The 26,334-nt window shown below is 42.3% G+C and overlaps 1 protein-coding gene across 3 annotated transcripts in view; it reads left to right on the top strand.

The window, feature by feature from the left end:
- CAMSAP2 (calmodulin regulated spectrin associated protein family member 2) overlaps positions 1-26,334 on the top strand; it is a 184,858-nt gene that overhangs the window by 93,164 nt on the left and 65,360 nt on the right. Inside the window, exon 1 of one of the 3 annotated variants that reach the window (XM_083745305.1) lies at positions 13,084-14,616. The exons of 1 other annotated variant lie outside the window; for it this stretch is intronic. In XM_083745305.1, coding sequence (XP_083601431.1) covers positions 14,478-14,616 — 139 coding nt within the window. In that variant the 5' untranslated portion in view covers positions 13,084-14,477. Of the gene's footprint in view, positions 1-13,083; positions 14,617-26,334 lie in introns of those variants that run through there. One more of the 3 variants, XM_083745306.1, reaches the window with a different exon arrangement.

The raw sequence follows: 26,334 nt of genomic DNA, 5'->3' as shown, positions 1-26,334 counted from the left end.
AAATGAAATGAATGAGTGCTTTCTGTTCTCAAATAATTGATGATTCATTCCTGATGGAATGCATTTCTATTTTTGACAATGTGCTGCATACTATTTCAAAATAATGACAGTGAATTATGGCATTTCTACATCTCTTATTTGTATTGCAAGGTGGAAAAATGTTACGAAAGGACACATTCGAGGTTTCATTCATCTCAGCCCATGAACTTAATAAATTTATGTGTTTGCTCCTATTGATATATATATTAAGGTTCCCGTTTTAATAACATAATAAAAGAGCCTTGTTCAATAAGAGCAAAGGCCTATCCAGTCCAGTAGCCCATTTGCCAAAGAAAACAACTAAATGCCTACGGGAAACCCACAAGCAAGACACAAGCACAATAGTACTCAGGCAACCCATATTTACAGGGATGCTATCTCTGATCCTGGATATACTATCTAACTATAATGGCTAGTAGGGTTTAATAGCCTTATCCTCCATGAATTTGTATAGTTTAACTATGTGTTGTGTGAAGAAGTATTTCCTTTTGTCTTTTTTTAATCCCCCAACATTTAGTACCCTGGATGACCCCAGGTTTTAGTATTATGACTCTCTTACCTGGAAAGCCATCCAAAATTCACCTCTAGCTTTATTTCTGCTGTTTGCCCAACCAGGACCTCATGCTTTTTGCTTAAAGTATGGGAGACATGTAACAGGTAGGTTTTATTTTTTTATATATATAAAGAGGAGTGGTGATTGCTTCTTTATTTCAGAATCCTAGCTGCTTAATTTGGTATCTCAGCACTGAGCCCCCTTCATGAATCACTGCCTTGCCATGGCAAAGGGGCTTGAATAACTCAGAGAAGCTGTGAGCTATGCCGTGCAGGGCCACCCAAGATGGACAGGTCATAGTGGAGAGTTTTGACCAAACGCGATCCACCTGGAGTAGGAACCAGCAAGCCACTCCAGTATCCCTGCCAAGAAAACTGCATGGACAGCACTGAGCAGAGACTTATTCAATCTCTATCTTGGAAGGGGGGCCTGGAGGCTGACCTTACGGCTGCAACATCCAGCCTAGTATTTGCACTTTATTGTTTTATATTTGTCCTCATTTCCCGCCATTTTATAGTGTAACATCTTGCCTGATGGTGAGTACAGTGGTACCTTGGTTTGCAACTGTTTTGGATTACAACCCGTTTTGGATTACAACCATGTCAAACCTGGAAGTGCATGTCCCTTTTAAAAAAATTATTATTACAACCCTCCCTTTTTTTTTTTTTTTTTTGGAGGCCCCATTGGCGTTTTGATTTACAACCGGACCTCCGGAACGGATTATGGTTGTAAACCAAGGTACCACTGTATTGGATAATTAAAACTTTTGTCACGATTTTGTGACATTTTGTTTGGTCCTAACAAACATATTGTCCAAGTGTGGGGTTTTTGAGCTGCTTTTTTATGGACAAACACCCCCTTGCTTTTTAATATAGTTTTTAATATTTCCAGCAGAGCAGCAATTGCTGTGCCTCATAATCTGTCATCATCTGCAGTAGTGATTCCTATTTTTCTCATGAAGCAAACCATTCAAACCCCATCCCCAATGTGTTATATAGAGATCAATAAAATATTACATGGCTCCGAGCAAAATCATTTCTATCCAATACACAAACAGTAAAGGTAGCGGTGTTGGCCCATAAGAAAAAATCCATACTACAGCAATACCTTTATTAGGCTGAACAAAAGGTCGCAAAATAGTGTGCAAGCCTTTGGGTTATCAGGAACTCTTCATTAGGCTAGGTGATAAACAGAGCAATGGAGAGAGGGGAAACAATACTTGTTTGTTTCATGGAAGAATGGAGAGAAATCAGGTTGACAATTGGATTGTATATTTTCAAAGAAGAGGCAACAGGCAACAACCATTGTACGTTCCTTCTCCGTAGCAGTGTTAGGTTCAGTCTGAATCCTGCAAAGCTCCTTACACAGCTTCCTCGGAAGGTCCCCCCCTCCCTCCTACCTTCTGTCTTAAGACTATGACAAGATGCAGACTCCATGATCTCCCCATTAGCCAACTTCCTCACCCGCATGTTGCTTCCTCACCCGCATGTGGATTAGTGACTCCTTGGCGATTTTTAGCTGTGTTATTACAGTGCAGAGTGCTCAAAGGCTGCTTAAAAGAGGATTTCCCTCACTCTTTTAGCTCCATGCTTAATATAGATGAAGCGGGGATTCTAAGGCATGTTAGTAATAATGAATACAAATCATGGAAGTGGGATTTACATGAAAGTGATACGTGTATCACAAATTTTGCTAGTTGATGTTACAGTGTGCCCAGATTCTGTGCAGGAATACTTCTAAATAAGTCCCACTTAATTCAATGGGGCTTAGTTCCAAGTATATTGTTGTTGTTGTTAGTTTATATACTGTTTGATTGGGGGAGGGGGGAAACCTCAAGAGTTATTTATGCCATAAAATTTCTATACTGCTTGGTTGTGGAAAAAACCTCAAAGCAGTTTAAAAGAAAGCCTATGGATTTTCCGTAGAAGTTTAACTATGCTGAGGGCAGATTTACTCCCATGTAAGTACATAGAATTGCAGGCCTACAGCAACATCCTATTGTGTACAAGGGTACCTCAGAACTCAAATGTAATCCGTTCTGGACCGTTCGACTTCCAAAACATTCGAGTTCCGAGGCACGGCTTCCAATTGGCCGATGGCTAGGTTTTTACACAGTGGAAGCTACATTGGACATTTGTGTTACGAAGAACGTTCGAAAACTGGAGCACTCACTTCTGGGTTTTTGGCATTCAGTAGCCAAAATGGAGCCGTTCGAGTTCTGAGGTACCACTCTACACTTATTCTGAACTTTTATTATCCTCTTACCTGGGTGTACGTCCCCTTGAAATAAATTGTACCTCTATTTAAGCAGACATATATAGGATTGCACTATTAGCCTTATTTCATAGATTGTTAAGGTTGTCAATCCCCCCCCCCCAGAACACCTTGTGTGCCTTTAACAGCTAGTACAGTATAGGGACAAGTTTTGTGTGTTTAATATTCTATCTTGGTAGTGGGCTGTGCACTTTAAAAATGAAAGGAATTCAGAAACCTGAAATTGTCTTACATTTCCTCACCAGAAATGTACAAAAGCCATCTACCTTTAAAAGCCTCGGGCAAACATGGCATTTGGATTTCTATTCCAGTGGTTGATAAATTGACTTGGGGGCAGAAATGAAAGACATGCGTGTCTCTGGAATAACTTTCCTGTATAAAACTAACAGCCTGATCTTATACATCAGGCATAGGCAAACTCGGCCCTCCATATGTTTTAGGACTACAACTCCCATCATCCCCAGCTAACAGGACCAGTGGTCAGGGATGATGGGAATTGTAGGCTCAAAACATCTGGAGGGCCGAGTTTGCCTATGCCTGCTATACATATTAATTTAGAACAGAATTTTTAAAGACTTTCTCTTTAGTGAGTGCCATTATTATTATTATTATTATTATTATTATTATTATTATTATTTACTGCCCTTCACAGGGCAGTTTACAGGATTGCAGATTTTGACTTTGCCAATTTTTGTTTCAGTTCATTTTTTAAAAATAACGCTTCGGGCCACAGCACCAGGAGAGAAGAGTTCATGGAGCCCACTCCCTGCACACTAGATTATTTCTTTTTAATCCCCCTTCCCTCTTTCTATCATATATAGTCAGCTCCAGCTCCGTTTTTCAGCCCTAGGTAGGGCAGGGTAAGAATGATCTTTGTTAACTGAACATGGCAAGAATGTTCTCTTAAAAGTGTACCCTAGGACCCTTGTGATATCACAAAGGATTCTGGAATTGACTTTCTGTTAAAGCAGGGAAGCCAGCCAAGTTAGAAGCAGTGTAAGTCATTAAACACACAGGGTGGTATTCAACTAAGTTTTAATCATAGCAGACCTACTAAAACTAATGAACCTAACTTAGTCATGCTCATTAATTTCAGTGAGTAAAACTTAGTTGAATGCCACGCATACATTGCATCCAGCAGGGCAGGAACCCCTACAGTAGTAACTATATTAGGCAGCTGCCTAACCTGGCTGTATGATCGGGCTGGAACTATGTTTACCTGGCACAAACTGCTGGGAATTAATCAGAAAATGTTAAATTTTATAAATGTATGGCCTAATACATTTTTTAGTAGTCATAGCTAGAAACCAGTTTTAAAAGCAGAAGTGATTTATGAGTGTGGCAGGCTGAAGTAAAGGATTTACATTATTCTCCTTTTGATGTGGATTCCTAGAAAAAAGACTTTATGGCTGTAACAGCAAGGAGGTGGTAGGGAGGTGAATCTTCAAAGCATAACAAACCACTGCACTCTGAATTACTTTATTGGAAAGGGAGGAGCATAGATAAAGGCACATGATACCCAATTTGTGGTTTCTCGCTCATCCTATATAAAAACACTGAGGGTCGGATATGTACTTATCCTCATTTACATCACACTGTTCATATCCAGCACCCCAGTTCTTGTTATGAACAGGTCTGTCAGAACGGGGCACTGTTGTTTTTCAGGCACCCAGCCTATTTGCAGTTATAGTGGCAATCTTAAATACCCTTGAGGAACAAATACAAGATCACTTAAAGTGGATTAGTGACTCCTTGGCGATTTTTAGCTGTGCTGTTACAGTGCAGAGTGCTTAAAGGCTGCTTAAAAGAGGATTTCCCTCACTCTTTTAGCTCCATGCTTAATATAGATGAAGCGGGGATTCTAAGGCATGTTAGTAATAATGAATACAAATCATGGAAGTGGGAAGTTATTCCAAGTTCAAACAGGCCACAAATTTCACTGGAAAGCCAAGACTAATGGCAGATTTCATTTCAATGACATATACCAGTAGTCTGGAATGGGAAAGACTTTGAGTAGATATCCACATGGCCTGCAGAAGTCCTATTTCAAAATTGCCACTGGCCCATACTCTTGCAGCACCTGTCACATGAACCATGGCACCTATAGCCAACAAATTTATGTAAAGCTGTAAGTTTTCAGGTGTTCCAGTAATAGCCATAAACAAACAAACAAACAAACAAACAAACATAACCAAAATATGTTGAAGAGAAAAAGGCACTATGTGTGGTCACCAGATGTTTTTAAAATTACTGAATGTAATCCTAAAGGTAAAGGGACCCCTGACCATTAGGTCCAGTCATGACCGACTCTGAGGTTGCGGCGCTCATCTCGCTTTATTGGCCGAGGGAGCCGGCGTACAGCTTCCGGGTCACATGGCCAGCATGACTAAGGCGCTTCTGGTGAACCAGAGCAGCACATGGAAATGCTGTTTACCTTCCCGCCGGAGCGGTACCTATTTATCTACTTGCACTTTGATGTGCTTTTGAACTGCTAGGTGGGCAGGAGCAGAGACCGAGCAATGGGAGCTCACCCCATCGCGGGGATTCAAACCACCAACCTGATCGGCAAGTCCTAGGCGCTGTGGTTTAACCCTACAATGCAATCCTACCTTTCAACAATTCCTTTTCTTAGGGATGTTGCACAGACTAAAAACTAAACAACAAAATCTGCCGTATATTTTGGAAACTTGTTTGTTTGCATTTGGATACTTCTTAAGATTGCATAACCAAATTCTGCATGATGGTTTTTGAAATCAAAAGCAGTTTTAAAATAAATAAATCTGAGTCAAGATGACAAGCTGAACTTTTCAGTCTGCTTACATATGCCCCATTCAGTCCCTGATTAATGAGCAGAGTCAGGACCAAACTTTTATGTTGCTTCCATCATGACAGGCACACCTTGTAATGGGTCACCCAATCTGACTCCCCAGTCTGCCTGTACGGCAAGCGTGCCCTCAGTTTGTTTAGGCTTAGAATGATTAATCTAGGTTAAAAATGTTTCTGGTTCTCAGACAGAAAATCTTGGGACTTATTGCTGCTTTGAGAAATCATAGCCAAGGCTCCAGATCAGTGACTTCAAATTACATCAGTCTCATCCTTGGTACATGGAGCATTAAGTGTTTAAACTTATAATTTATAAAACTTTTTTAAAAAAAAACTAGTAACCTTCACAGGGAGGATGACTTTGTCCTCTATCTGCACATCATGGCCTTTGATATTCAATACACTTTTATAAATTTTGCATTTGTGCTACATGGTGTACTCTTGTATAAACTGGCGCTTCTCAAACAAAAATGGATTAAAACCTGGCATGGTGATTCAGACCCACTCCCCCCATCATACCTTAGGTAAAGGTAAAGGGACCCCTGACACTTAGGTCCAGTCATGGCCGACTCTGGGGTTGCGGCGCTCATCTCGCTTTATTGGCCAAGGGAGCCGGCATACAGCTTTCGGGTCATGTGGCCACCATGACTAAGCCACTTCTGGCAAACCAGAGTAGCGCACAGAAACGCCGTTTACCTTCCCACCGGAGCGGTACCTATTTATCTACTTGCACTTTTTGGTGTGCTTTCGAACTGCTAGGTTGGCAGGAGCAGAGACCGAGCAACGGCAGCTCACCCCGTCGTGGGGATTCGAACTGCCGACCTTCTGATCGGCAGGTCCTAGGCTCTGTGGTTTAACTCACAGCGCCACTCGCGTCCCTCCCCATCATACCTTGCTTTGTCCCAAATATGCCCCAAGTGCCGGCAGTGCTTTCATCAATTCCTTTATTCCTTTACTCTGTGGTTGAATTATTCGATGCCTGTATGGCATCTTGCAAAGGAAAATGCCTTTTGTCTAGGTTCATGAGGTTGCTATCACTTCTACACTACACCTTGACATCCCAACACAGTGGGAAACAAAGTAATTGTAGGTTACCCCATACCCACCTCACAGTGATATCCCCAATACTGTACTTGCAACTTTTCAGGTCAGACCCAGCATCAGTACAGTACAGAGCATCCTTGAGCACTTTTGTGACAACTCCTGCCCTGTGCCTCCACAGTGGATGGCTAGTTCTGGGAGCTAAATTTCCCATGATGCCCTGGTGTGATGCTGTGTCAGGGACATCATGGAAATTAGAATGGCAGTTCAAAAATAACAGCGCTGATTGTAGATCTTCTGCTGCTGCCACCAGGGCCCAGCAATAGAGGAGGGGATCCAAAGGAGAGCATTTTACAGAGGGCCCCCTCAAACCTGGAGTTGGCCCTTTCTCAGGTTATCATCACAGGTCTGAAAACTTGGTGAACTCCAAATTTTGTTGGCTCCACCTGGGATGCACCAGGTCCTGCTAGATTCTGTCAAGAACATGCCATAGTTGGTGCTGCCTCCACCCCCGAGTCACCAGACTGTGGGCTTGGCCACACTTCCTTACCTTTTGCCCCACACTTTCCAGGCAGAGGTCTGCGTTTCAACACTCCATGGCTGAGTGTGGTGGTGTTTTTTTTGCTCCAGGCTTTCCTCCCAAAACATACTCTTTAAAGCTGAATCAGAGCAAGCATCAATTAAGATTTCCCACAGATTGATACTTGCTCTGATTGAGCTTTAAAAGAGCAGGTTTTTGTGGGGAAAGTTATGGAGCAAAAAAAGGTGCTCGGACATGGAGCATAAAATCGCAGACCATGTCCAAAAGAGAGGAGGGAGGAAATGTGTCTTGACTCCACCTTCCTAAGCTGTCCCCAACCTCCTCTGGGGCTCCCAGTCTTTCTTCATTTTTTAACCAGATAATTGTCCCTCTCCTCCTGTGCCTGCTGCAGTAAGCCTCAATTCTTGACTCTCCTGTTTCCCTTGACCTGTCCTTACTATGATGGCCACGTCACACAAAATATTTGTCTTAACTCTGTGTAGGAGGGGAAAGTCATGCCTGAAGCAACCTTCATATTTACAATAATGGAAATACTTTGGTGTAAGTTTGGCCAAAATTTGATTGCTAATTTTCTCAAAACTGAGGTAACATGATTCTTGTTGTTCTGAAGAGGTGTGCATGCACATGAAAGCTTATACCCAGAACAAACTTAGTTGGCCTCTAAAATGCTACTGGACAATTTTTTATTTATTTTGACTGCTTCAGACCAACACAGCTACCTACCTGAATCTTATGTTCTGGTCACTTACACCTTTTCTTCCTGCTTGCAAAAGCCTACTATTAGCAGATAAGCCTGACTGGTAGAAGCGATACAGTTCCATCTTCAACATTATTTCCTGCCTACTCTTGCAAAAGCCATGTTTTCAGTTGTATCACTCTCAAGTTAAACTATAATTCTCACTGCTTCGTTGAATTATGGTCACAGAATGCTGTTCCTCAGATGCTGATCTTACAAAATTAATAAAGCTGGCTCTTTTGCCTTCCTCTTTTTACAGTTACGTTTTGTAGGGATGAAATATTTCATGCAAAGGTGAATGTCTTTGACCTTTGCTTATCACAGATAATGTGAACAAATCCATGCTGCTGTTACTCTGCAAGGGTTGGCTTCTGGAAGTGTGTATTTGCTTCCATGTTTTTCTAAGAATTGCTATGTTTCCTTTAAAAAGGCAGCATTTTGCACATATTTTACTTGTAGATAGCTTTGAATTTCAGCTAGGATGACCAGATGCAGTGGCACACCACCTAACACTTCACAGATAAGAACATTCTTCTTAATGTTGTACCTCCATTCTCAGATCAAAGAATGTCATCTCCTGTCCCTCCCTGTCTTACCCCATTGAACACTGCCAAAGTACTGAGTTTTCCTGAGCTCTGTTTTATTTACTCTGCAACAGTAGTGGCTGCTGAAGCAAAACATCTTAATAAATGGACCATGGCAGTTTCCCTTTCATAAGATCTAATCACACAGTGGTTCTTGCTGTACATACTACAATATGCTACATACTAAGAGTGAATTCATTCACTAATAATGAATCCTTATGTAGGCAAAATAGCGCCTCACACAAACAAGGAAGGGTATCAGCAGGCTTGAGAGGTGGGGAACCAAAGACAGCTCAACAAAGACTGAGGTGTGTGTATGGAAGAACCAACAGAAAATTGGAGGGATGGAATGAAGTATACTCAAAGAAGGCATAGCTAGATGGTTGGAACTCTTTATAGGAGCACTCCAGCCTGCAATATTTCGTTGCGGGTCCCATTTATTGCAAGTAAAAGATATTCAGCCCCATGTGCTATTGAGGCAAGTAGTTATGGGGAAATAATTCTGTCTTCTGTAGCATTCTGAAATCCACAGCAGTCCTCTCCAGGTGTCACAATCCAGTTTAAATCCTGTTGAAATCAGTTGTGATTGTGACTAACAAGACGTATTAATTTCAATGGGACTTAAGTGCAGCTTTTTTAAAGTGCTACAGTCAGTTTGAAATTCCACCTTGGCAAAAAGCAGGGAACTCATAAAATTTGTAACAAAGATATAAAATAATATCAATTGAAGAAGTCTACACAAATCCTCTGAACAAGAGTATTTGTTTCTAATATACATGCCTAGGATTGCTGTGCAAGTCCTGAAGTTCAATTTAGACTTTCTTCCATGTGCATATAGCATTATAACCTTTTGTACTTTGCTTCTTGCAGGCTTTGCTAGAGAAGTGAATTATGAATCTTTATACTGCATTGTACTAGCAGAGAACAGAGTTTCTGGGGCCTTTTATTTTGGGAACACAAAAACCAAGACCAAAAGGTGACTTTTTAATTCAGTTTCCTTCATTTCCCCTTCCTTTGCTGTTCTAAATTAAGGGTGGACAACACCCCCAGCCCCAACAGCAGGAGGGAAGCAGTAGCCAGACAAACTGCAAACCAGGTAAAACTTTTGCTACTAGTTTCCTGTTCTGCCTTGCTACTGCTCCCTCCTGGAGAGAGAGGAGATGCAGGATCATGCCTGGAAGAGGAGGGTGGACCCACCCACTTCCAATTTGCAACAGCTGGCCTGATAACAGACTAACAGACTTCCAGGTGGAGAATTTCCAAGGTGAAAAATAGTTCTTTATCTGCTAATTAGTGGGAGGGAGTATTGTTTGTTTATTATTAAAGTATAGTTAATGTTGTTTGTTATTATTTATAAGGCAGTTGGTTCCCCCCACCACCACAAATGTTATGTTAGACCAGAGCTTTCCAAACTGTTACAACACGTGTGTCGGCTGCAGTATGTAGGTGTGTCGGGCAAATGCTCCCCACGCTTCTCCCAAGGCTGATAAAAAAGGGTAAAGGACCCCTGGACAGTTAAGTCCAGTTAAAGGCGACTATGGAGTTGCGGCACTCATCTCCCTTTCAGGCCAAGGGAACCGGCGCTTGTCCACAGAGAGCTTTCCGGGTCATGCGGCCCACTTCTGGTGCAACAGAACACTAAAGGAAGCCAGAGCACACAGAAATGCCGTTTACCTTCCTGCCACAGTGGTACCTATTTATCTACTTTTACTGGTGTGCTTCAAACTGCTAGTTTGGCAGAAGCTGGGACAGAGCAACAGGAGCTCACTCCGTCATGCAGATTCGAACTGCTGACCTTCTGATCAACAATTCCAAGAGGCTCAGTGGTTTAGACCACAGCAAAAGGGTTAGTTCAGGCTTCCTCAAACTCGTCCCTCCAGATGTTTTAAGACTACAGTTCCCATCATCCCTGACCCACTCGTCCTGCTAGCTAGGGATCATGGGAGTTATAAGCCAAAAACATCTGGAGGGCCGAGTTTGTGGAAGCCTGGGTTAGTTTAACTTCCAGTTTGCTGGTAAAAATGAATTAATGTGTCACGAAATGATGCATGTCTAAAAAGTGTGTCACCAATATGAAAAGTTTGGAAAGCTCTTTTAGACAATATATTAATGTATGATTTCCCCCCCCTTTCCCTTATTGCAGTGTGTATTTCTCTCTGTGTGTGTGTGTGTTTATGTATACATACACACTAACACTGTTGTAAGTTACTTAGGGTGACAAGCAACTAATAAGTTTAACTAACTAACTAATTAATTAATAAAATAAACAGACACTGTTCAGCACTGCTACTATTGCTTTTTTAAATTTTGGCTAACACTGAAGGCATGATGTTCTGTGATTCTATTTCGTTCTTGTCTCCCTTTTCTGTCATTATGATGGTTACAATGGCCAACTCTCCTGACCAATGAACCAAGCAGTGGGATGATGGGTTGCTCTTGCACAGTGAATGTAAATGAAGTGTTGAAAAAGGACCTTTACATGCGATGTGCAACGTTTTTTGCTCAGAGGCCCAATCCCAATCTCTCCACATGACAGTAATTGGTTACCTTCTACTGAACAGAGGATTTCAAACCATATACCTTCTGGGAACATTTATCCCTACTTAACGTTGTCTACCAGATAACACCTACACACATTGCAGATATTAATGAGGCATGTCCATACACTCAATTCACATGAAATAGTGACTAGGCATCTTGGGTTTCACTACTGTCATTCATGAATGTGCACTGCTGAACACATCCAACACTCCCTTATGGTAATGTATTGCAGGGGAAGATTAGCAGTCTAGCAAGTGATCCAGGGAAGGGTTTTGTTTCATTACTGATTTTCTTCTTATAAAAAGCATGGTGATGTTTCCACATTAACATCAGAGCTTCATGAAGCCGAGTTGGAAAATTACATCTCTAGAAAATAAGATGGTTCACAGACTGAGAGCCATACTTAACAAGGTGGGGGAGGAGATTTAGGGGCCGTGTGACATTTCATCCCAAACTGATAATGTAGGAAACTGAGGATGTATTTTATCCGTTGTAGAATTCAAGGTCAGAATATTGACCTAGTATGCAGCAGCTCTGAAAAAGACCAATTCCATCTTGGAGATCATTAGGAAAGGGATTGAAAATACAATTGCCAGAATTATAATGCTGTTATACAAATCGATGGCATGGCCACAACTTGGGTTACCATGTTCCATTATGATTGCCTTACTTAAAAAAGGAAAACATTAAGACCTGGAAAAGGTTCAGAAAAGGGCAACCAAAATGATCAGGGGGGTTCTTAATATGGGGCGGAAGGGGTGTCTGTGTGATAGGTATGAAATATTATATACACTGTGTGGATAAGATAGCTAGGAAGAGGTTTTTCTCCCTGATAACACTAGAACCCAGGACCATGAAGCTCAATGTTGGAAGATTCAGGAGAGACAAAAGAATGTGTTTCTTCACATAGAACAAAGTTAAACTATCGAATTTGATCCCACAAGATGTACTGATGGCTGCCAACTTGAATGGCTTTAAATTCATAGAAGATATGACTATCAATGGCTACTCGCTATGTTCTACCTTTACTGTCAGAGGCAGTATGCCCTGGAATACTAGTTATGAGCTTGGTTATACACATGTGGATGTAATGTGTAGTTTGTCCCTCAGTATTGCATGCCTAGAATTAAGTACTTGTAGCCGTTTCCAAATTTAAGACATGTTTTAATTGCTCCATCTATCAGGGTAACTTACACTGACTCTAAGAGATTGCCCTAGTGATAGCGGCCACTCATGTTTTTCTCAGATACTTTTTAAAAAAAGATTTTACGTTCACAATAGAATCATAGAGTTGGAAGGGACCCCCAAGGGTAATCTAGTCCAACACCCTGCAATGTAGGGATCTCGACATGCTGTATTGAAACCACACCGGGCTGGCATAGCTTTGCAAATGTGCAAGCAGTTTTATTTCTGCACAAATGCTTATATAAGGTTCATCACTCACTGACACATGTGCTTTCCAAGAATCCTATCGCTGCCCAAGTTTCAGATCCCACATAATAATAATAATAATAATAATAATAATAATAATTTATTATTTGTACCCCGCCCATCTGGTTGGGTTTCCCCAGCCACTCTGGGCGGCTTCCAACAAAGATAAAAGATACACATGGAAACTGCATGACCTGTGTTGGAAGAAAAGCAAGGATTTGAGAAGCTTTTTTCTTTCTTTTTTTTAAAAAAGGATAATTAACCGATTGCAATTGCTCTGTGGCCCAGACACTAAGATGTAGACACATATGCACGTTTTTTAAAAATATCTATTTTTCACGAATTGGCCAACATTTCCCACAGTGCAGTCAAATGCAACTAAAAAAAACAAAAACGCGCTCCAGAATGGGCCTGCCAGTCATTGATGCCCTTAAGGCAGGACTCTGCGGTAGAAATCCGGGGGGGGATCCTCGTCAACAAAATGAGTAAACCCCTCCCCCAATAACAGAGCTAACGTCTCTTGAACTAGGTGAGCTAATAATAGACATGATGATTACCCAAAAGGCGGCGACGGGGGAAGACTATTAAGTCTATAATTACCATGGGGCATTGCCGGTGCCAATGCATGCCCGAGAGCTGCCTTGTTTCCTCTCAGCCTGTTCCTGTGCAGAGAACGGCGGGGCTCCGCCGCGCGCCCACCCGCCCGCCTGCCCCAGGCCTTCAGCTGCCCGAGGCCCTCCCTCCCCATTTGCCACCCCACCCCGTGCGCCCTGCTGGTGGGCCAGCCTCCGCCCTGGTCGCTGAGGCGCCTTGGAACCAGATGATGGTGAGCTGGAGCGCGCGCGTCAAGAATGCCCCATTGTACCGGCCACGTGACCCTCCGTTTCCCCAAGCCGGGCGTCGGTGCGGGGGGGAGGCAACACCCCTCTGCGCCTCCCCCTTGGTCTATCCCCCACCCCGTCTCCTCTCCCGGCAGCTCCGCCCAAGCCCGGGAAGCGCGCACGATGAGGAGGGGGCAGCGGCTAGCCAGGAGAGCGCGCATGCGTCTTTGCGCGCGGCTGCTTTCCTCAGTCTTGAGCGCGGCAGGAGGAGGAGGAGGAGGAAGGGGAGCTGTGGCGAAGCTTGGGAAGGGGGCGACATAGGGGCGACGCCGGAGAAAGCGAGGCGGCCCTCAGAGCGCCGGGAGGAGCACTGACAAGCGCCGCGGCCGGCTCGGCCGCCGGGTCCCTCCCTCGTCTTCCCGCTTGGAGAGCCGTATCTGGAGCGCCCGGACATCTCCCTGCCTTGGGCGCCGCTTCCTCCCGAGCCGCTGCAGGAAAATCCCGGCCGCCTCCCTCCAGAGTCTGGCCCCTTTTCCCCGCCCCCTCTGCATTTCCGAGGGGAGAGCCGAGCCGAGCAGGAGTCTTCAGGCTTGTGGGGAAGACTCTCTTTCAAAAAGGAAGAAGCAACCAGAATAATTAAAAATAACAGCAGCAGCAGCAATAATCCTCACCATTCGCCCGAGGAGTCTCCGAGCTGGCCATCGGCTGCGGTTGCAATTTATTTGTTTGGAATCGGAAAAAGGGCATTCGGACAAAGGGCCCTGGGGTGGGGTGGCGTAGGGTGGGGGAGAAGGAGAAAAAGAGGGCATTTATTTCACATTCCTATGCAGCGGGAGGGGAAGCGGTGGCGGGGGGGATTTCGCCCCATAAACACAGCTGAGTTCGCTGCACCGCCTCCATCCTCCGTTGCTACGGTCTCCTAAAAAGAGAAGGAAGGAAGACCTATATATTACTAGATTTTAAAAATATACATCTATATATAATATATCTATATATTGAAGGTTGCCTTCTAGAAGGTGAATCATGTAAATCGATTTTTTGAAAATAAAAATAAGGCTCTGTGGGCCCGGGGTGTGGGGGGGAGGGAAGGAAAATGGGGGATGCCGTAGACGTCAAGGAAATGAGAAAGACGTTCATTGTCCCTGCCATCAAACCCTTTGATCATTACGACTTCAACAGAGCGAAAATCGCCTGTAATCTAGCGTGGCTGGTGGCCAAAGCCTTCGGGACAGGTAGGTTAGCATGTCTTCTTATCACCTCCCTTTTCCTCATCCGTGTTCTTGACTTGGTTCTCTTTACTGGGGTGAATCATCCAGCCGTTGGGGGACTGTGCCAGGGAAGGGGATGGTGGTGGTATATATGACAAGTAACCTGGGTGTGTGTTGTGTTTTTGCTTGTGCAATATTTAATCTCATTTTGGGGTTGCTGCTATTGTTTTCATGAAAGATACATGGCAACTTGTATTTCTGTGAATTCTTAAAATGCAGATCTTGCAAGATGATGTGTGCAGGCAATTCCCTCCTCCCCTTCCCTCCTCCCCTTGTCATAAAATATACACCTTTTTCCATTTAGTAGCTGGCACAGAAAATGGGAGAAATGTATGGGCGTTGTTAGTTTTTGACATTTGAGGATAGCCTGCAGTCATTTGGGTCAGTGGGAGCTGGAGGTTCCCTCCAGAGAGAAGAGCACTTCATGACACTTGTCACCTTTCACAGCCTATGCGGAATTCCCATTGCTTGATTGTATTGAATTCTTTGAATACTCTCTAAAAGATGACTTCCTGCTGCTATCATCTAGGCCTTGTGGAAGGCTAGCTTTGTTATTTGCAATAGGTTCCTTTCTGAACAAAGGATTTTAGGCTATACACACACACACACACACACACATAGCTTTTGAATAGGTTATTCTTAAATGGCATGCATTAATAACCAGTGATGATTCTTCCAAAAGAAAGGTGAAGTAGCAATCCCATAATTTTGTCTGTCGAATAACAGGAAAAGGTTCCTCCTCCTCTTCCTTGCAATTCTGCAACTGTTGCATTTGAAGCCAGGGCATTGTTGCATATTGTACCAGGGCAAAAATATGTGGCGGTTTTGTGTGTGCTTTTTTTAAACATGTCATCTGGAAACTGGCAGTGTGTGACATGACAAAAGGCCTTTGGGGTGCCTCAGGTGGTTACCCAGACATCACGGAAATGAACCAAACCATAGCAAGTCCTATCGTAGGCCATCAAATAAGTGTTTTTTTTTGTTTCAGTTGTGGAAGCTGCAGACTATCTTTCTCAGTCCTTTGCAAAACATATTTTTTCACCACTCTCTAATTATCATGGGTTTGTGTAAGAAAATGCTGATTTATTGGAAATTTGTAGACAACTAACTATGGGAAGTTTCTGAAATGGTGTAACATTCTTCTTCCCCCACTCCTCTTAAGATTCAGTTCTGCAGGTACAATCATGAAAACATCTTAATTAACACATTGTGGTAATGTTGAAATCATTCTTGTCTGGTAAACAAGTGAAACGGCATTCCTGCATTTTCAGTTGCTAGTCACCAAGAGTACAGTAATCAAGTGCAGAGAAGATGTGTGGATGAGCCCTAAGGCTCATTCTGGGCAGTAAGTCCTACTGAATTCACTGAGAGCATTTCCAAGCAGACATGCATATAGGATCAGGAATAATTAAAGAATAATTTATTTTCAACATGGTGATATGCAATTTATTGTTATGGGTGGGGGGGAACACTAGCAAGGCAATCTTTTATCTTTAACTGTGCTAAGGTGCTAGCTTATTGCATTGATCTAACTACAGCAACTCCCTGTGGAATAAGTATGGGACACTGAAGTATGTTAGATTGCAGGCAGTTGAAATTGGGATATGGAAGCCTGTTGTAAGTCATCTTTCCTGGTGATATGACCCTTTCCCTCTGAACTGTGCTGCTTAGGTGTTTTGAAGTGCAGGTGGCGCTGTGGGTTAAAGCCTCAAGCACCTAGGACTTGCCGATCGAAAGGTCGGCGGTTCGAATCCCTGCGGCGGGGTGCGCTCCCGCTGCTCGGTCCCAGCGCCTGCCAACCTAGCAGTTCGAAAGCACCTCCGGGTGCAAGTAGATAAATAGGGACCGCTTCCCAGCGGGAAGGTAAACGGCGTTTCCGTGTGCGGCTCTGGCTCGCCAGTGCAGCGATGTCACGCTGGCCACGTGACCCGGAAGTGTCTCCGGACAGCGCTGGCCCCTGGCCTCTTGAGTGAGATGGGCGCACAACCCCAGAGTCTGTCAAGACTGGCCCGTACGGGCAGGGGTACCTTTACCTTTACCTTTAAGAACTGTACCAGCAGTTCGCACTTCCAGGAGGTTGGGGAAGCGGCTGACCATCATTATGTTCTCCAGCATTTGCCTTTTGCTGCTGCTAGCCTCCTCTAGAGTAAGAATATGGAAGATAGCTGTACGCTATTTAGCCTGGTAAGAGAACTCCTCCCTTCGAAACTCTTATTTAAGCCAGGCTTCTGGGAGTGCAGGAAGAACAGAAAGAGAAACCTAATTGTCAATTAGCTCTTGTTCTGCTTTGTATTTATATACTTAAACCTATATTTTTTGTTTATTAGTAATATTGGATTTATTCTATGCATGCTAAATTGTTTATTTTGCCATTTTTTAATTTATTGACATGCTCTCTATTTCATATAATTATTATATGATGTTTTGAATGTTTGTTGTAAGCCACTTTGGGCACAGCTGATGCTGGAAAAGTGGCATATAAGTAATCTTAATCAATCAAATAGGTTCAAGTAAGCCTTCCACATTAACTTGAAGATGGAACAGAAAGTTGGGAATAAGACATACAATATGAAAGAGTGAAATAATATCCTCTTTGTACCTAAGTAGAATGTTGAAGAACAGTGTACACAGCAAAGACAGTAAGAACATCCTTTATTTCAAATGGATTTTGTTACTCCTCTTCACAGAGAAAGCCATAATTTGCTTTATAGACATTTTTGCTTCCTGCTGAGAGAAACAATTATCAGTGTGTAAATGTGCTGTTTGTATAGTGTCTGCCATTGTTTTGATTGTTTCAAGTGACTTTATTCAATTAATCCTTTCCTTGATCCTTGAATTGGAATGGTGAAGTGGTTTGTGTTTCACTAGTACTGCATATGTTTGTTCTTGACCCATTCTATCAGTTGGGTAACCTGAAGACCCATTAACCTCCACTTTTTCTTAGGGATGGAAAAGTTCACTGGCTTATTTTTGATACCTAAAATGGGTTGTCTGCCTGTAAAGATGCACAGCTTATTTGATTCCCCTAGTGGGACGAGAGGAACTTACACGGTGCCTTTGTTTAGATTTACTGGCTTTTTATGGTTTATTGTGCATAAGGAGCATGCTGCTGCACACTTCCCAATCGCTCCCTCTTGACTCCTCCCCTGCTACATGGAGAAGAAAAACCAGGAAGCCGCAAATAAGTTCAATTTTCTATAAATGTCCAAATACTGGATGTAAGACCTGCAGGTTTTATATGTATTCTTCTTAAAAGTTTTATTGGGCACATAAATATATATATATATATATATATATATATATATATATATATGCTTTCGTAGATTTTCACGGGTACAGGAATGCAGGTTTTGGTGTCCTCGGGTGTCTTCCCGTGTAAAAGTTGGGGTGTCTAGGCGACGTTTCGACGAGGTCTCACTCGAAGATGACGAGTGAGACCTCGTCGAAACGTCGCCTAGACACCCCAACTTTTACACGGGAAGACACCCGAGGACACCAAAACCTGCATATATATATATATATATATATATATATATATATATATTAAGGGTGCAGATTTAAATTAAGTATTGGCCTGTACCCTTTTTAAAGTTTGTTGCTTTGTAAAAGCCATAACTGTTCGCCAGCCTTAAGTCGTGGTTTGTTGTTGGCTTAGAAATCCTGTCTTCTTGTGAAGCAAGAAACCATGATCCCAGGTTTGGATGTAATGGGAAGCCTGTTTTTATTGTAGTTTTCTGATTTGCTTCTCTTGCTTGCGCTTATGAAAGAAGTGGAAATGGCTGGGCCACATGCACAAGTACGTTATTTGTGCACAGTGAACCACAATAAGACAGCAACTCAGGCTGCTTATTGTGACGGGCAAACATGGTCACTCAGTCTGATCATTGGCTGCAACCGCATGCTCCAGCATCAGCCTGCAAACGCATATGCCACAAAAGATCCATTTGCCTTTCAGCCAGGGGTGAAGATGATGTCATCATGATGTCAGGTGACTGATACATGGGCTGTCCCACCCACCTGTCAGAGTTGACTTGCAGTGTGGGGAAAGGGGTCTTCTTTGCCATTGTGTTCCCCACAATGAAGCAGGACCTGGTAGGATTGAACTCTGCTCACCAGCTGATTAGTGGATACTTCAGTCTTGCTCTCTGCAGGGGTCTGCTTCACCAGCAGACAGCATGATTGAACTCCTCCCCCCCCCCGGCCTATCAGCTGACATCACCCAGTTATGTCAGCTGAGTGACAGGTAGGCATGGCTTGGGGAGAAATAGCATCATGAGCCAAAGGGAACTCCCCTCGAAGGCTAAGCTTAGCCCATAAACCAGAGGTTCCTCACCCTTTTTTGAAGAGTGAAAAGGCTATTTGTTTTTGAAAGCAGACATTGTACTCCAAGACTACAAATACAAAAGTAATGATAGTTTTATATATGAAGTGTGGTTTCATGAGTTGAATTGTAAGTCTCTGGAGCTTAACTGTCTTGTCCAACATTTTGACCCAGGAGTTAGCATTGCTTCTTACAGCTCCAGCCCATTTCTTCTTTCACAATTCTTGGTTAATTGGCACTGACAACTTGAAAAAGCCTCAGTTTATTAACCTTTTGAAAGTTTATTTATAGTAAAAATAGTTACATTTGTTCAACTACGTGTCTGAGTGTATAAATTGCAATTAGACTCCACAAGCAACCCACAATCTAGTATTTTTTGAACACTGTCATTTCTGTAAAGCCAATAAAGTTTAGTTACTTTTTTGTTAGTTAATTATTTTGAATACTCTACTGAGGAAAAATGCAGTATTCATTCAGGGATCTTGTGGCTCTGATCCATTTTAGTAGTACCTGTTGATTCAGCAGAGTAAGTTGGTTTACTGGCTCTGTCCCAACATGTTAGATTGGTTTTAATTGACAATCAATGGCTTTTTGCATACACAAGATTTTCTTGTTGGTTTTTAAAGAAATACTTGCATTACCGTGTGCTAGAAAAGGTTCTCAAGATTAGTTCCAGAGGTGTATTTTCAACCTGGCTCCTTCAAAATGAATGTGTGTCTGGTGTAAAGCAGTTTAAGTTGGACATGCACTATTAGGGCCTGACAAATTACTTGCTTTGCCTTAACTTAGAACATCTTGTATCCAAGTCAAATACTCCTTTCACTTAAATGTAAATATCTACCCCCATGTTTGGTAGACACACTGCCATACATCTTTACAGCTTGGGGACATCACAACTTGCAATCTGCATTCAGCAAAGGTGTGGAATTCAAACTTTGTACCATCAAGAAACTTTTCCCCCACATTGATCTGCCTTTTATGTTGATGTATTGCACAGATTCTGTGGTACATTTTAAAAGTGTATTCTCTTTTGTTTTTAATCTACTTTAAAATTATAATAGTAATACTTATGGTTAGAAATATATATAAGAAAAGTATCTGCATGTATAATAGGTTAATTATGAAATGCTAAATAAAATATCAATGCTATGAATATTTATAACAACCCAAGTAACCTTTTTTGTTATGTAAGATGTGGAAGCAATTAGGGGTCAGCTCTTGGATTAGATGAAGTGCCAACAAGCACCTAGCTTATTGCTTCTAGTAAAATTATACATTTTTTATTAAGTGCCTAAAGAAGGCAAAGCTATGCACTTAAGTAGAATTTCTTGTGGAGCATCTTGGTGTTTGGATGGATAGGGTTCCTGGAAGAACACCTCAATGCAAACAGTTAATGAGCAGAGTAAATGTATTTTGTTGGACAAGTGTCATGGAGACAAATGCATGGTTGACAGGCAAATCTCACCACCTCATTCCAGCCTAACTGTAAACTTCGCTACCTTATCACATTAAAAGCAACCAGTGTAGTAAATCATGTTTTCAGAACCATTTTGTATTCTATTTGCTCCTCTATAGGCAAAGGCCATGCCGATATGAATGTTACTCATAGGGCCCAGATTGGCAGCGCTGTGATAGCTGCACAAGTATGTGTGTGATATTGGCCCATCTTGAGTGAGGCAGGAGGTAGAATTCTTAACTTTGTCTTTTATTGAGATGCATCTCTTACCTTGTCATCATCATCTAACCATGTAGCACTAGTAGCAAGGTGACATGATGCTTGCAATTACTTTGCTCCTGTGCCACTTGAGCTTTAAGTTGTCCTTTCCTCAAAGCTAGAATTGGCCCCACAGCAAAAAGTATGCACCTCCTGATGTCATGTCTGATTTTGTTCCACGAGGCTAGAAAAGTCATCACGCTTGTAAGCGCTTGGGTGGTCTTGTATCCTTTTTTTTTTTAATAGGCTCCCTTTCAGCAGATCGGCTTTCTGCTTGTCACTTCACATCAGGATTTTAATGTATCTTATTTAAAAATCATTCAGCACTACAAGTAATTGGGCGATAGTCTGGAAATGAATATCGTTATTGGTCTAAAACAGAGTTGGGCAGATGACAGTTTTGGAGAATCTGCTTTGTTTTTGCTGGAACCTACCAATGGTGCTAGGTGCAAAATCCATACGCTTAGAATTCCACTCATCAGAACCATGAATTATTTCTGTGAATTGCCCAGAAGTGACCTATATAAATATATACAGCTGTGGAGACAATTGTAAACAGAGGGAAGTTAAATGCAGGAAGTACTGGTACATGACCTATTTTACCCATGACCATTCACAAAGAATGTGCAAGTGATGGCACAAAAATCCTAATTAACGCATGCAGTGTGATAAAAAACGTTTAACCTAATTCGAGTCACAGTTGATAGAATTAAATTGTTTGATAAATTGCAGTTCAGCAGCTCTCCTTAGAAGTTCCACTGTTTGAGAAAGGCCACCTTAAGGTCAGTGGCAGTGTCTCTTGGGATGCTGTTTTCTGAATATTGCCATTTCTGTTGTGAGATTTGTATTTTATGTAGGGACTGGGCTGTTTGTCTCATTTGCCAGCAGATAGTAGCATGTAACAGTGGGAAATGGAGCAGATGAATAAATCATTGATATTGTCGTTAACATTATAATAGCATTGCTGAGGAGATAGATTTGGGGATCAAACTGGTGTTTGGATATATTGCAGGGCCTGATGCTTGTTGCTGGTGGGTAGCTGTTTTAGGTTAGATGGGTGTCTGTAAACAAGGACTGACTTACCCCAAGACCTGTAAGAGGGAAGTTCCATTGTCCAGGATGGGTTGTACATCCTTGATGATGATTTGTACTTGTTTATTTGGGAGCTGCTTCTTCTACATCCGTCTTGTAGATTATTCCTGGATATCAATCTGACTTTGTGGATTTCTGGTGTGCTACTGCTTTTGCAGAAATTTGCCTGTTTCTGTTACATCGATTCAGCAACTAAACTAGACTATTCTATAGCTTTATTCTTCTTTGTTCTATCACTACCTTGCCTCCCATCCTTCTGCAAGTTAACTATGTTGATGTTGCCCACTGGGGGATATCGTAATAAAAAAGAGCTATGTACTTACAGAATTTGTGCACTTTAAGCACAAGCCAAAAAATAAATAAAAATATTTGTCCCTATATGTACTTAGGGTGGTTTTGTTGTCTTCGCCCCTCCCTCTGGAATTCCTTGAGGGCTTTTCAAAGCTAAATATATATTTCATTTCCATATGAACCAGCAGTGGCAGTCTTGTCCTTGAACAACTGCCTGAGGTTAGTAGTCAGCTGAGTAAGGTAAATAAATTGAAACCCCACGCAAAACAATTTCAACTGGAAAGGTGTGTGTTGCGCTCAAGTAAGCAGCAGGTTTGCAGGCTGGAAAGGCTTCCTCCTGGGCATCCTCCTGGATTTGTAGGTGTGCATCTTCTCACTTGTAGATGATAAAGCAGCTCTTCCTCTTTCTGGAAAAGATACCTCCCACATACCTCTTCTGAACCAGACTACTATAAGGTGGTATGATAGGGCTCCCTTTGCAAAAAGTGGCTGTGGTGATGGGAGCTGGAGGAGACCAACAACCTCTAGAAATTGGACCTTTTTGTGGTGGTGCAACCCTGGATACTCTCTTGATTGAACTTCATGAGGCTTCCTCTTGTGTTTCTTCCATCAAAACTCAGAGTCATATTTTGACAGGCTATTAATACTCAACACTTATTTTTATGGTTGCCAAGTTTAATGCTAGTCAGATGGGCTGCATATAAATAAGAATAAGAATAATAAGTACAATTATTATTATTAGTCTTGCTGCTGTTAAGGTTTGTTGTTGTTTGTTATAGTGTTGGTTGTATTATGTCTGCTGTAGCTTTTAGAAATTGATTGTTGTATTTTTAGGATCATATTGTACTGCTTTATGGTTCTGCTGAGTACTGCTCTGTGTATATTTAGTAGCATCAAAGGATTTTAATTATTGGTTAAATTGAGAAGCAAGGGATCTTTCTTAAACCTTCCATTTTTCTTGCCAGTAACTTAGGGCAGAGATCCAGAGATCTGTATTGTATCTTGCACTTGGGAATGTTTTGTTCTATATAGAGCCAGAGGTTCAAGATAAGCTCTGGGCACCAGTGCTTCAGGAGTGCCATTTACCGGTGAGGTAAGGACAGAACAGAGGTGGGGTTGCCTGTGTCTCATCTTAGTTGCCTGTGCCTAAAGAAATAAGCAGCAGAGCTGTCCAACTTTGCCTGCTTTGTGTAGTATAGGCTGCTCCCAGGGGTAACCTCTGCTTCTACCGCAGAATCTTCAGAGTGACATAAAACTGGGCTGTGTTTCTATAAGCAAGACTTCAGCCTCTTTGTGGTAAATGCTTTCTGAAAGTAGAACATAAATTACTTCCTGATGCTATCTCTCCTCCATCTTAAAGTCATTCCTACTAACTTCAGTTGATAATCTTACCAACGTTATACTTATGGCAAGCCAGTATGTGCACAAATAGCTAGTTAAAGCTGCTCATTAGCTTTACTGCCTGACTTCATAGCCCTTTGGGATAGCAGAGAAGAAAGCATAACATTAATTTACCAAATTTAGTATCAGGTTCCCAGTTACTGGCTTATTGTAAACTTAAGGTGGTAGCCCCATGCTTCTTGCTCACAACTGCTACATGCTATATTCTATCTATCTATCTATCATCTATCTATCTATCTATCTATCTCTCTATCTATCTATCTATTTACCAGTGGTACCTCGGGTTAAGAACTTAATTTGTTCTGGAGGTCTGTTCTTAACCTGAAACTGTTCTTAACCTGAAGTACCACTTTAGCTAATGGGGCCTCCTCCTGCTGCCGCTGCTCCGCTGCTGCACGATTTCTGTTCTCATCCTGAAGCAAAGTTCTTAACCCAAGGTAATATTTCTGGGTTAGCAGAGTCTGTAACCTGAAGCGTATGTAACCCGAGGTACCACTGTATTTATTATATGCTGCTTAAAGCTAAAACCCACGGTGCATATCCACGGTACTTATGCAAGTGGAAATAGGTTAGCTAGAATTCCTAAGTATAAACTGTTCATTTTCATGACCCAAGACGTCCTCTTTTTATCTGTATCTCCAGAAGCTGTTTGAGGCATGTCTACTGGAGCTTCAAATTATTTTCTTAATGCCAGATTGCAGTCTTCTTCTGAAGTATCCCTCAGTTTTAAAAAATATGATAATACTGTAGAGCTAACAAAGGAAAGGAAAACTAAGTGATCAAGACTCAAAGCATCTTTTGTGCAATGAAAGTCTAAAAGATGTTGAGACGCTAGAAAAAAGAAAGCTGTGGGTGAGGGAGTGAATGAGAAGAGAGAGAAACATGTCTCTCCTAAAGGACTAGGATATGGTTGGTCATCTAATTAAATTGATAGGCAGGAGGTACAGGACAGACCAAAGGAAGCACTTCTCCATACCAAATCAATTTACCAGAGATCTGCAGGTTTGCCAGGGTAAATGTTCCCACCCGTCCCTCTGGTGAGCGTGGTGAACCTCAACCCAGAAGCTGGAGAAGGAATGGGTTATCATCTCCAACGAAGCACTCTGTGCTCTTGGAAATGCACCACAACAACCCCCAGCTCTCTTTTTTCAGCTTGAAGCTGAGGAAAGGTTGGAGGTGTTTCACAGTAGTTTTCCTGTGTTTGGGATAAACTCGAAAGGCCTCAGAAGCACTGAAAATGTGGGAGTGATCCTTTATTTCCTTTGCAGCTCCAAGCTCAAGAATAAGGCTGGAGTGTTGTTTTGTTGTGCTCCCCCAGTTCAGTGTGATTGTAGGAGTGATCTTCTTCCTGAACCATTAGGAAGAAGGCTGGGCCTTGTCTACTGCTAAGGTGCTTGGAATCCTTACAAAGTGCCAAAATGTTCCTCACAGTTTTCCCCAGCCTCTGCTTTTTACATGAGTGTGATAGATGAGTACACACAGCTGCACCATCACATCTGCTTATCACTTAGGAGTGCTATCTGCTGTAAGGATTCGGATTCACATGGTTTCTGAGCTGCAGTGGTTAGGTATTCACTCCATACTTATACTAAGATCAGAGCAGACTTACCGTTTCCCAAATGTCGTTATGCTTAACTCAACTGGACAGACTCAGCTATACAAACCTAATTCATAGCTCCAAATTTATGAATGAGCGACATAACATGAATGTGTGTTTTTTAAATTCAAAATTCATTGTTGAAAGAAAGCTACAGTAGAAATGTTTTTATGCCCAGTGTTCCTAGACAGTATGAAGCCTGCACTAGGAAGAAATGAAGGTCATTAAGTAATTTGGACAGTGTATTCTTCAGTATAAACTAGCATTCTCATTTTTATTTTATTTTTTAAGATTACCCCCCAAAATAAGTTTCTTTTTAGTGCAAATCTGTAGTCACTTGTGATTTGGTTACCTTTGAACTTTTGTTAATCTATATGATGCATAAGACTCTCCCAAACTAACAGATTGCCAAGGACAGAATGTCATATTCCCGCCATGGATATGGGAGACACATTTTCAGGAACTCTATAAGGTGGGATGGCGGGAGAGGCCAAATCACTCAAAACATAGCAAACCTCCCAAAGTAGGGCTCTGTAACAAGGACAGAGATTGAGAGCCTCGTAAAGAGGTAAAGGACCCCTGACCGTTAAGTCCAGTTGCAAACGACTCTGGGGTTGCGGTGCTCATCTCGCTTTACTGGCCGAGGGAGCCGGCGTTGGCCACAGACACTTTTTCCGGCTCATGTGGCCAGCATGACTAAGCCACTTCTAGCGAAATCAGAGCAGTGCACAGAAACGCCGTTTACCTTATTGCTGGAGCGGTACCCATTTATCTACTTGCACTTTGACGTGCTTTCAAACTACTAGGTTGGCAGGAGCTGGGACTGAGCAGCGGGAGCTCACCCCATCATAGGGATTTGAACCGCCGACCTTCTGATCGGCAAGCCCAAGGCTCAGTGGTTTAGACCACAGCGCCACCCAAGAGCCTGGTAGCTCAACTGAAATAGGGGAAAGCACAGGTAATTAAAAACAACCTGGATTTCTGGGCCCCTAGCCTAGCCACACTTTACACATGTATTGATACGTACTTATCAATGTATTCCCAAAGACTGGGGACTTTCAGTCATTGTCCCAATATACAAAAAAGGCAAGAAAGAGGATCCCGCAAACTGTAGACCAACCAATCTCCTTAACACAATAAGTAAACTGTATGTAAGACATCTACAACAGAAATTCCAAGATTGGCTGGAACTAGAAAGTATACTTGCAGAGAAGCCTGCTCAACTATCCACTAATGTTTTGTTCTTCAATGACTAATAGAAAAGTA

Source organism: Podarcis gaigeae (genome assembly GCF_964106915.1).
Source record: "Podarcis gaigeae genome assembly, chromosome: 6".
Classification (NCBI taxonomy): Eukaryota; Metazoa; Chordata; class Lepidosauria; order Squamata; family Lacertidae; genus Podarcis; species Podarcis gaigeae.
Note: the sequence above shows the minus strand (reverse complement) of the source record. Positions and strands in the feature narration are given on the sequence as shown.